The sequence below is a fragment of the Lithobates pipiens genome, unplaced genomic scaffold (assembly GCF_037356315.1).
Source record: "Lithobates pipiens isolate NorthernLeopardFrog02 unplaced genomic scaffold, aLitPip1_a1.2 Scaffold_1, whole genome shotgun sequence".
NCBI classification, from domain to species: Eukaryota; Metazoa; Chordata; class Amphibia; order Anura; family Ranidae; genus Lithobates; species Lithobates pipiens.
Window position 1 is genome coordinate 146,375,677 of NW_027507685.1, and position 12,262 is coordinate 146,387,938.

At 46.9% G+C, this 12,262-nt stretch overlaps 1 protein-coding gene across 2 annotated transcripts in view; it reads left to right on the forward strand.

Annotated features, from left to right (window-relative positions):
- USP20 (ubiquitin specific peptidase 20) overlaps positions 1-12,262 on the forward strand; it is a 118,766-nt gene that overhangs the window by 18,474 nt on the left and 88,030 nt on the right. For both annotated transcript variants that reach the window (XM_077478205.1, XM_077478210.1), the window contains exon 2: positions 9,502-9,664. In XM_077478205.1, the coding sequence (XP_077334331.1) occupies positions 9,584-9,664 (81 nt within the window). In that variant the 5' untranslated portion in view covers positions 9,502-9,583. The remainder of the gene's footprint in view (positions 1-9,501; positions 9,665-12,262) is intronic.

Genomic DNA, 12,262 nt, shown 5'->3' on the forward strand with positions numbered 1-12,262 from the left:
AGACTGACACCCCGCAATAACGATTGCCGCGTTGCGTGCCCCCGGGGGCGGGCAGCGGCTCAAAATCCTGAGGACGTCCTATGACGTCCGGTCAGGATTTTGAAACCACTTTGCAGCCGTCATTTGACTATTGACGAGCGGCAAGTGGTTAAAGCCTTTTGAGGCCAAAAATAATCAATCCTCAAAGAAGCTCTTGTACTTTTTCTGATCATTCAACGTCAACACATCATGCAGATGTGAAAGGGAACACTAAAATAACATCGAAATCTGGGGTCAAGTGTTTAAAGAAACACATTTCAAATTGCTCAGCGGTGAACTGGGGCTTACAGTTGACCAGGAGTTTTTTAAGCAATATCACGCCTGTGAGTTTTTAGTAGCCGAAGCAAAAAAAAATTAAAAATTGAAGGGGAAAAAAAGTTAAGAAATTGAATTTGTTCACATTTTTTTTTCACAATTTTTTTTTACAGCCACCAGTGCAGTACAACATCATCATACGATGGTGTGGTGGTGATCAGGGACACTAACTGGTGACAGTATGTAAAAAAAAATACAATTTTCTCCAGTCATCTTCCAGGACGGCACACCTGAGAGATGACTGGTCCACCTGACAGGAAACACAATCAACAACGAATTTAAAAGTCCCCACCCTTCCCTCAGACCCTCAGTTCTTGATTGTGTTTCCCACAGGATGACAGCGAAACCAAGTTTCTTTCTAAAAAGTTTTTTCCTTGGGGTCTGGGACCCTGTGTTTTTTTCTCGTGAGGTTCTTTTTTCCTTTTAGGGACTTAAACAGACAGGGTCTGTGGTGCTCCCTTGTATACCCCCAAGAGAAATCTTGGGGGGGTATGCCTCACTCAAGGTCTCCTTAGGGAGCCTTGTATGAGCCTCGTGGGACAGGGGAGTTGTCCCAGTAGGCTATTCCCCTGTTGTATTGGCCTACCTGCACATTCGTTGGTGGAGTGGTGAGGTGATGCCTTTCCTTATGCGGACGCGGATGGCGTGCGTTCCAACGCCACAGCGCATGTCCGGAAGTCCAAGGGCGTCACTTCCGGGTATCGAGTTCCGGAAGTTGAGATGGCTGGACGCACCGATGTGCGTTCCAGCCTCAGTGCGCAGGACCGGAAGAGGCCGTGCGTCATTTCCGGGCGACGGACCTCCTTAAAGATGGCCTTGAGCGGCGCGGTTTTTCAAACAGAACGGGTGTGCTGTAATACACCCAGTCTCCTCGTCCTGCAAGACGCTTTCCTGGCACTTGGAAAAGACAACAAGGGGATGCTCGAGACCTGATCCAGCGATCCTGCAGGGCAGCAAATCGCCATGGAAGAGGAAGGTCCGTCTGAGCAGACAGTCGTTGAGGTCGCCACTGGGGGTGAGTGATCCAACTTTATTTAGGGGCAGGGTTCTCGGGGTAGAGCTCCTGTGCCCCTTTTAGGACTTGTGTAGCTAAAATTGTCTATTTTTTGACTATTCCCAGGGACCGAAAGCTCTGCCCAGGGGTCAGCTGCTAGGTCTAAGGGGAAGGTTACTTCAAAGTCCAGGCGTTGTGGTTACTGTAACGCTAAGTTAGCACAAGACCACTCCAAGCCTTTCTGCGATCGATGTATCATCAAGCTCGCAGGCAGGGAGACCGCTCAGGTCGTGAAGGAATGTAGGGCCTTACAAGCAGAAATGTTGGCTACCCTTCAAACTTTTCAGTCCACCCTTGTGAAGGGTTTGCAGGAAGTACCGTCAGAGAGTGAGACTCCTCAGTTACAGGAAAATCTTTCCACATCTTATGCGGAAAGTTCCCAGGGCCAAGTCTCCCTATTATCTGAAGTGGAGGAAGGCCAAGTACCAGATTGTAGTTCTGGAGAGGAAGATTCAGACCAAGATAGCCAGGGGGAGGCTAAGCTTGGGGGATTTTTGTTCCCGAGTGAGGACATGGAGGGTTTATTAAAAGCCATTTACGCCTCAGAAGATATTCAGGTTCCCTCTGCTCAAGTCTCAGCTCAAGATAGAGTATATAGAGGTCTAGGAAGGTTACAGACCAGAACCTTTCCCATCCACCAGTCTCTGAAGGAGATAATCCTTAGAGAATGGAAGGAACCTGAACGCAAGCTTCTCAAACTGAAAGCTTGGAAAAGGAGGTGTCCCTTTAAAGATGAGGAGGAGGAAAAATTTTTTAAGGCTCCTCGCTTGGATGCAGCCTTAGCACAAGTATCTAAGAGGTCTGACTTATCCTTTGAGGATTCCGGAAATATCCAGGATCAGATGGATAGAAAGTCGGAAACTTTACTCAAAAGAGCCTGGGAGGCGAATGCGGCAGCAATGGCGCCTGCCCTAGCTTCCGCCTGTGTAGCCAGAAATGCTGACACCTGGCTGGGCAAATTAATGGATCATGTTTCCCGCAGTAAGGAGGCTAAAGAGATTGTAGACTCGCTGGAAGTAATCAGTCGAGCAGTAGCATATGTGGCAGATGCAGCTGTAGAAACTGTTAGGACCACAGCTAAAGCAGCAGCACTTTTGAACTCTTCCAGGAGAGCTCTATGGGTCAAGACTTGGGATGGGGATTTTACTTCCAAGTCTCGCCTATGCGGTATCCCCTTTGAGGGTTCCTTGCTGTTTGGTTCAGGCCTAGATCAGGTTTTGTCCCGATCTACGGAGAAGGGCAAGAAATTTCCTGTAAGGCCCAAGAAAGAAAGGGGTAAGAAATTTTTTCGAGGCCCCTATTCAAAGTCTCATCATAAGGGGAAAACTGAACCAAGGAGAAAATGGAACTTGGGGAAAGGAAAAGAAAAAAGTACAATTCTTTTCTCCAGCTCCGGAGCCTCTCAGAAAGAAGGCAAATGACGCCACCGTAAAGGTAGGCGCAAGACTCCGCGATTTCCTTCCACAGTGGGAAAGGATCACGCAGAGTCCATACATTCTAAACCTTTTAGAAGTGGGGTACAGACTAGAATTTCAGACCCATCCCCCACAGGAATTTCTGGTTACTTTTCCTCCCAGGGACCCAACCAAGGCAGAAGGGTTACTGAAAAATCTAAAGGAGCTAGCAGAGCAAAGGGTTATTACTCCAGTACCAACCAATCAGCTTACCCAGGGTTTTTACTCACACGTATTTGTGGTTCCAAAACCCTCAGGAAAATTTCGGTTGATAATAAACTTGAGAAGACTCAACCGTTACCTGCTTCACAAGAAGTTCAGGATGGAGAGTATCTACTCAGTAAGAAAGCATCTGCAGAGAGGAGTCTTTATGGTCACCCTGGACCTAAAAGACGCTTATCTACACGTACCCATTGCTCCCGAACACCAGAAGTACCTACGCTTCGCAGTTTGTATACAGCAGAGGATACAACACTGGCAGTTCAGGGCTCTCCCCTTTGGGCTGGCGGCAAGTCCGAGGATATTCACAAAGGTGTTAGCCGAAGTAGTGGCATACCTACACCTGCAGGGGATAAGGTTAATACCCTACCTGGACGACTTGCTGATCTACAGTGTCGATCAGAGGCAAGCAGTAATAGACAGAGACATCGTGTTGGAAACTCTGGAGACCTTGGGCTGGATGGTCAGTCAGGAGAAGTCCTCACTGACTCCATCTCAGTCCAAGTTATACCTAGGCTACCTGTTAGACTCGCAGGCACAGAAGGTATTCTTACCAACAGAAAAGGTAACGAAGGTCCAGAATGCGGTTGTCACCCTTCTCGAAAGAGGAGAAGCCTCTCTGAGATATATAATGAGATTGCTGGGCCTCATGACGGCCTGCATTCCGGCAGTAACCTGGGCACAACTCCATTCTCGGGAGCTTCAGTCTTTTCTACTTGCCTCATGGGGAGGAAAAAGAGAAACATTAGAGAACAGAGTGCCCATCACAGAGGAGGTATCTCGTTCTCTGCGGTGGTGGCTCGACCCACAGAATTTGTTGAATGGTCGCCCCTGGTCTCAGGTAAACCCTTTGGTCGTAACCACGGACGCCAGCGCCTGGGGTTGGGGGGCTCATCTGGGAAACCGATATTCCCAGGGGTCCTGGAACCACAGCCAAGCCAGGGAGTCTTCCAATTTCAGGGAGCTTCTGGCAGTAGGAAAAGCCCTAGACTATTTCCGAGAGGAACTGCAGGACAGGGAGGTTCAGGTCCTCTCGGACAACCTGGTCACGGTGGCATACCTAAACCACCAAGGAGGGACAAGGTCGGACAAACTAAGACGGTTAGCGCAACAGATCCTTGTGAAGGCAGAAAAGAGGGTCCTTTCATTGTCAGCGATTCACATAAAGGGCTCACTCAATCTGCAAGCAGATTTTCTAAGCAGACAGCCCATCCTTCAGGGGGAATGGGGATTGAGCAAAGAAATCTTCTTCCTGGTGTGCAAACATTTTGGCAAGCCAGAAATAGATTTGTTCGCTTCCCGGGAGAATGCGAAGGTTCTCAGGTTTTTCTCCCTTTACAAGGATCAAGAAGCAGAAGGGATAGACGCTCTTGTACAAGTATGGGATTTCAGACTGGCTTATGCCTTTCCCCCATTGGTGCTCCTTCCCAGAGTCCTGCAAAAATTAACCTACTCAAGGTCAGTCCTGATACTGATAGCACCCTGGTGGCCCAAGAGAGTTTGGTTTCCCACCATTCAGAGTCTCGCGATAGCTCCCCCACTGCATCTGCCGGTGCAACGAGACCTACTCAGTCAGGGTCCAGTCTTTCACCCCGACCCGGGTCGTCTCTCTCTGACAGCATGGCTATTGAAAGGGAAATACTCCGAGACAGGGGCTGTTCGGAAAAAGTGATAGATACTCTTCTCCTCAGTAGGAAAGGCGTCACCAGAAAGATTTATGCAAAGGTCTGGAAAGTCTTCTCCCACTGGTTACAGTCTAAGGAGGGGGCTCTCCAGATGATACCCACCATCCTAGACTTTCTTCAGGAGGGGGTGGACCAGGGTTTGGCAGTTAGCACCCTAAAGGTCCAGGTGGCAGCCCTGTCCGTGTTTTTTGATAGGAAGCTAGGACAGGAGCCGCTAATAAAAAGATTTTTATCGGCCAGGGAAAGGGTAGTTCCAGTTAGGTCGGTCAGTTGCCCTCCATGGGATCTGTCCCTGGTATTAGATGCCCTAACAAGGGGGCCTTTTGAGCCGGTGGCTCAAATTTCGGTTAAGCTTTTATCATTTAAGTTGGCCTTCCTCCTGGCTATCACTACGGCCAGGAGGGTGAGTGATATACAGGCTCTGTCGATTAAAGAGCCGTTTTTGCGCATCCTAGAGGATAGGGTAATCCTCACTCAGGATCCTCTTTATTTGCCAAAGGTTGCTTCATTATTTCACAGAACACAGGAGATTATTCTCCCGTCCTTTTGCCAGAATCCTAAGAATAAGGAAGAAGAAAGATTTCATTTCTTAGATGTCAGGCGTTGTCTCCTAGTCTATTTAGAAAGGGTGAAAGACTTTAGGAGATCCAGTCATTTATTGGTCACTTTTTCAGGGAAGAAAAAGGGTCTTCAAGCATCTAAATCTACGATAGCTAGATGGGTTAGACAGACCATATCCATAGCTTATAGACAGGCAGGTAAACCAGTACCAACCCGCCTTAAGGCGCATTCAGCTAGATCCCTAGCGACCTCCTGGGCAGAGAGGGCAGGCGCCTCAATTGACCAGATCTGCAGAGCAGCAACATGGACGAGCCATAGAACATTTCTGAGGCACTACAGAGTGGAGCTGTTGTCCCCTCAGGATTTGGCATTTGGCAGGAAGGTCCTACAAGCGGTTGTCCCGCCCTAAAGGTAGGCCTGAACTTCTTGCTTATCCTCTCAGGTGTGCCGTCCTGGAAGATGACTGGAGAAAATGACCAGTTACACTTACCGGTAACGTCTTTTCTAGGAAATCTTCCAGGACGGCAGGCCTACTCCCTACCCTTGTTTTATTGGTGTGATATATTGATTCTTCACAGAATGTTCCCTCTGACACTGGTGTGGGATTTTCTTTACCATAACTGAGGGTCTGAGGGAAGGGTGGGGACTTTTAAATTCGTTGTTGATTGTGTTTCCTGTCAGGTGGACCAGTCATCTCTCAGGTGTGCCGTCCTGGAAGATTTCCTAGAAAAGACGTTACCGGTAAGTGTAACTGGTCATTTTTTTAAAATAATTTTGTATTCATTTTTGTACTTTCATCAGATTAGTCCAGTGTCACCATAGTAACACATGACTACTCTGGGGGGATGATCGGGGATTTTTATTTTTTGTACACATTGCTGTTACATTGAAGTTTACTGTAATTGCAATGTTTTGAACTGTCATGAATGGGTTACATGTATAACTTTCATCAGATTAGTTCAGTGTCACCATGGTAACACTGTACTATTCTGGGAGGATGATCAGGAATTTATTTATTTTTTTACACTTTGATTGCTGTTACAGTGAACTTCAATGTAACAGCAATGTTTTTAACTGTCATGAATGGTTTACATTCATACCAGCTGTGATTTTACTATTGTGATTGGCCACCAGCTATCACATGGTACAGGGTGCTGCGACTGACCCAGGTACCATGTGATAGCTGTGGGCCAATCACAGTTTACAATAGGAAACACAGCTATTCTGAATGGAATTCAATCATAACAGCTTTGTTGACACTGTGATCATGTGCATAGTGATCAGATGATCCCCCCCCCGCTGATCAAAGCAGCTGGTATCAGCGACCTCTATCTTCTGTGTCCTGTAGACACAGCAGTCGCTGGAGCTGTGCGCATGTGCTAAGCCGCGTTTTGGTATGTCGTTATCCTTCATTGCATCTCAATGCTGCTGTACTTGTACAGTCTCTTTTTGCAGCCACTTTTGTCTCTATCTACTGCAATAGCTGCATGGTATGGGCCAGGACAAGTTGCATCGTGGTGACAACAGTAAGCCATATCTGCGTAATGTGTGTTGAAATGGCTGTCACAAGGCCCACATGACAGGAAGACAATTGTCACGTACCTGGTGGAGATCGAGCTATAGAGGGGGCTTCTCTTGCACCTCCTGTCCAACACCTCCAACACCCCTGGTAGTGATGACAGGGAGTGGAGGACACAGAGTGGCACGAGGGCCGATGTGGCAGATGGATCAGGCTGGGTCTTGGCAGGAACCAGGTGGCTGGAGAGCGCTGGGCCAGAACTAAGAACAGGAGCTCCATGTCACTGGATCAGCAGCTGGAAGCATAGCCGGGACGTAAGCCAGGGGGTCATCAACAGCCAGACAGAGCAGGTACCGAGACGTGAGGCACAGATGGGACACAGGCCAGGTTCAGTACACAGTCGGGCAATGAAGCACAGGAACATCAGGCAGAAGTGGAGTCAAACAAGTAGGCAGGCAGAGGTCAAATGGAAGGTTCACGCAAGTCAGGTTGGGATACGGGAAACTGGTAAAGATCGTAAACGGGCACTAGCTGAAAAGACCACTCAGCAAAATGTGTATGTCACTGGCAGGTTTAATTAGGTGGACTGGCGCCAATGCACGCGTGTGTGTGCAGGTCAGCTCGTGCTCACACATGCACCAGTACATGTCCTTTCTTGTGCATCTCTTGGGATGTCCACGCCTGCTCACCACTGCGCGCTTGTTACCCGGGTTTCTCTTACAACAATGCAGGAACACAGCTGGGAGACGGGGACAGATTGTTGTCACCCATAACAGGACGTGCCTGAACAAGGACTTTCAGAAGTCTACAAAGAGAATAAAGGATCATTGGGTATTATTTTAATGAAAGCTGCAGATTTTAAAATGTTAAATCTTTTTTGAGTTATTAGTGGTTGGGTTTATTTAGACTTTCACCTTGACCAACCCTAAACTTTATTCAAGCCCTTAAAAGAGATTGTATGTTTTTTGTTTTGTTTTTTCTTTTTAGAATCATACTTACCTATGTGGATGCAGGTTCGGTACACCGGTACCTCTAACACTGTGAAACGATCGATCTAACACCGCCGATTGCTCGGTTATTGCAGCTCTCTGAGCAGAGAGCTGGTGGCTGTCCATCAGCAACTCTCTGCTCTGCCCCCCTCTGCACTTACTGGAGCGGCCGGCTCCATTGTCGTGATCTTGCCTGAGCCTGGACAGGCTCTAGGATGTCAGCCGACAGCGGGCTTCCCCGCGATCCCTGCCGGCCACCTGCGATTGCGGGGATTTGTGTTTGTAAATGCATAAATCTCTGTCCTGTCAGTAGGAACAGACAATCTGTTTCTCCTTCCCTAAGTAGGAACAACGATATGTCTCCTCCCGCAGTCAGTCCAATCCCCTCACAGTTAAAACGCACCTAGGGAACACACATTTAACCCCTTGAATGCCCCCTAGTGTTAACTCCTTCCCTGCCAGTGACATTTATACAGTAATCAGAGGCTATTTTCAGCTCTGATCTCTGTATAAATGTCAATGGTCCCAAAAAAGTGTCCAATCTGTCCGCTGCAGTGTTGCAGTCCCAATAACAATCGCTGGTTACCAAAAATATGTAGAATTCATATTGACCTAAACTGAAGAGTTGTTATTATTATTATTTTTAGGATATTTATTTTAGCAAAAAGTAAAACGTATTGTGTTTTTTTTTGTTTTTTTCCAAAATTGTCACTTCTCTCTTGTTTATAGCGCAAAAAATAAAAACTGCAGAGGTGGTCAAACACCACCAAAACAAAGCTCTATTTGTGGGGAAAAAAAGACGCAAATTCTGTTTGGGTACAGCATTGCACAACAGCGCAGTTGTCAGTCAAAGTAACGCAGTGCCGTATTGTCAAAAATGGCCTAGTCAGGAAGGGTGTAAATTCTTCCGGGGCTGAAGTGTTTAAAGTGGAACTAAATACATTGATCTAAGGCCCCTTTCACACTGGGGCAGTGCGGGCGACGGCGGTAAAACGCCGCTATTTTTAGCGGCACTTTACCGTTGTTTTAGTGGCTTAAAACCGCCCCGCTAGCGGCTGAAAGGGTTAAAACCGCCCGCACAGCGCCGCTGCAGCGGCACTTTTCTGGCGGTATAGCCGCGCTGCCCCATTGATTTCAATGAGTAGGAGTGGTTGAGGAGCGGTGAATACACCGCTCCAAAGATGTGGCTAGCAGGACTTTTTTCACCGTCCTGCTAGCGCACCACTCCAGTTTGAAAGCCCTCTGGCTTTCACACTGGAGTGACAGGGGCTGTTTTTTTCAGGCGCTACACAGGTGCTATTTTTAGCTCTGTAGCGCCTGAAAAACGCCCCAGTGTGAAAGGGGCCTAACAGTTTCAAAAAAACATTATATTCCCGGCATGCCTTGCTAACTGTCACGCTGGTTGTAATCTCAATCAAATTGTGAAACCATCAATGACTGGTGTCATAACTGATCGCATGTGCAGCATTATGGCAGTTACAGATCAAACAGAGGCCAAGATGGCAGCTTTCTTGGCTGAAAAAGAGAGCAGGTTTTACTTCCACTTTAATATAACCCGTGGTACAATTTCAGTACAAGTATATCAGAATTTGGTAGACTGAACAAATAAGAGATTACATGTGCTGCCTAACCATTTCCTTCTTTGTACATTTTCTTGTCTTCTCAGGTCGTTAATAAACATCATCTGTTTATATGCTATTCTGGGCCCTGGTTAGGATTCCTGAACTTTTCTTCATAGACCCTTCACAATGGGGGAGATGGTAGACTTTTGTGCTCATCTAGATTCTATAGGAGAAGTGACCAAGGAGGACTTGATCTTAAAATCCAAGGTGAGTTACTTATAAAGCCTGTCAGAAATCTGTAGTGTTGGGGTGAACAATTATGAGGTAAATGCTAAGGTGCAAGAGTAGTGGTTTTCCCTGATGAAGTGCTGATTATGGCACAAAACCAGTTGAAACATGTATGCTGTTTGATGAAGGAGATATTATCTATCAAAACTTTACTACCAGTTTATTGTAAAAGCTGCTTTCTTTAAAGAGGTTGTAAACCTCGGAAAAAAAAAACCCCTGTAAGTCAAAGGCATAATGAGCTAGTGTGCATCGCATACTAGCTCGTTATGAAATACTTACATAGCTACATAGTAAGGTTGAATAAAGTCACCAGTCCATCCATTACCTTAGAACGATGCCCTGGATTGGTGTCAGCCCTTCGAGTACAGCGCGGACATCTTCCACCAGAGTTACTTCTGGGTTTGTGGCTCCGGTGCTGTGATTGGCCTGAGCTGCGATGATGTCACTCCCGCACATACGTGTGGGTGCCGCCGGTCACAGCTACTGAAGACATGGCACCAGCGAGTTGTTTCTTAAGTGCACATGCGCCAATGACTTCGGTACATGCGGATACAGTGAATATCTCCTAAACAGTGCAAGTTTAGGAGATATTCACGGTACCTACAGGTAAGCCTTATTATAGGCTCATCTGTAGGTAAAAGGGATAGTAAAGGGTTTAAAAACACTTTAATGAACAGGCTTGCTTCCCTAAAGTAAACATCAACATGCTGCTATATCTTTTTAGCTGTAACGTTTTGCTGAGGCGGCTGTGCTAAGTAGCCCCTGCTTGGAACCATATCTTAACTTACACAGCATGAGAATGCCAAGCTCCATCCCTTGGGTGGAACCCGACCAGTCAATGTTCTAGAGCAGTGGTTCTCAACCCTGTCCTCAAGTACCCGCACAAGTCCATGTTTTGGGAATTTCTCTTAGATAAAATAGCTGTCCAAAATATCAAGCCATTGACTCTGATTTAAAGCACCTGTGCAAGATAAAGGAAAACCTGAAAACATGGTCTGTTGAGGGTACTTGAGGACTGAGGTTGAGAACCACTGGTCTAGGGGGATAAGTGGGAGAGGGGCAATCCTAAGGGTCAAGGGAAAACATGAATTAAACCAACACACATGATATCACAGGACAGGTGCAATCCCACCAGCATGGGAAAGAAAAAAAATGAAATAAAGATAAAACTAAGCGTATTTGGTCCCACAAGAGACCTTACAGTCACGAATAAAATTTCCCTAGAACTCCTGAGAGAGACTCATGGTGGCATACACACAAGATAACAGGTATGGCATGTTTGGCAAAGTTATATAAGATACAATAGGCTATTTACTTTGAAATTAAGCTGGAACTATAGGTAAAACTTTTTTTCCTGACAGGCTCCATGGCAGCATAAGTGTGGGTTAGCCTCGCCTCCATAACTACCCAATAGGACCCCTACTCCCATAAATCTTTGCTCCATGCTGCTATCCGTGTTCCTTTTTTGTCCTGCTCCATAGGACAGGTGTTTCCTACCTGAAGATATCTTCACTACGATCAAGTCGGCCGACTATAAAGCTATGTTCCTCCGATAGGCCCTGTCTGTTAAGCATGGGTATGGAGTGTATGGCGGAGTAGCGATGAAGGCTCGGTTTTGTCCGGAGATAAGTGCCCGCGGCTTATTACCTGTTATGTGAGGTGGCCATTATCTGCCAGGTTGACCGGTGGTGTGTGCTTGAACATTCTCGGCCAGGTGATCGTTGGTGGAGTGGTGAGCTGTAAAGTTTCCTTTTTCATGGCAGCAGTGTTTATGTGTTTTTCTACCTGTATCTCTTTCATGTGTTCCCAGTTGGTTCTTTTGCATAGGCACTGACGCTTCCGTGTTCCAGCAGCCTCTCTCTGCCTGTTTCTGGGTCCAGCGCTGCATTCTGCGCATGCGCGGACCCAGTCCAAAGTGAGGCTTGGTTCCCACGCTTGTGGGCGGGCATCTCGCGTCTGACGTCGCTGATGACGTCGTGAGCGCCATATTTAAAACACAGTGAGAGCTGTCAGAGCCTGGGAATGATTGCAGGAGATTCAGCGACTTCCCGGGGCCATTTTCTGATTGGTGTAAGGTAGGTTATGGTCTGCTCTGATGTATTGATGCTCCTGTGTTTTGTTTGGCTGCTTATGAGGGTCTATTGTTGTTTTAGTCAGCGATCTTTAGTTATGGATGCCTCACTGTCCACTAGTGACCTGCCCGCTTGTAACAGGTATGTACATGGCTGGATTGCTGTGTATATGTGGAATATTCTTTAGCATTTGATACCAGCTGGTCTGTATTTTTTTCTCTCTTTTGTACATTTCAAAATCGCACCACCATAAATCATCGTCAAAATCTGGTTACCATAGGTCTTCCAGATCTGAACAATGTAGGGGGCACTCGCACTCGAGCAGAGGACCAGATAATTCATTTTGGGGCTGTAAGATGCCCATTCCATCAGACAAATCGCTCTGTGATCATTGCTTTTCTAAAGCCGCAGATGAAAGAGATGGTGCAGATCAACGCTTGGAGTCTATGGTGAGAAGGGTGGTAAAGGAGTCCTTGCAGCAGAGGGAAGTTCATCACTCTATGGA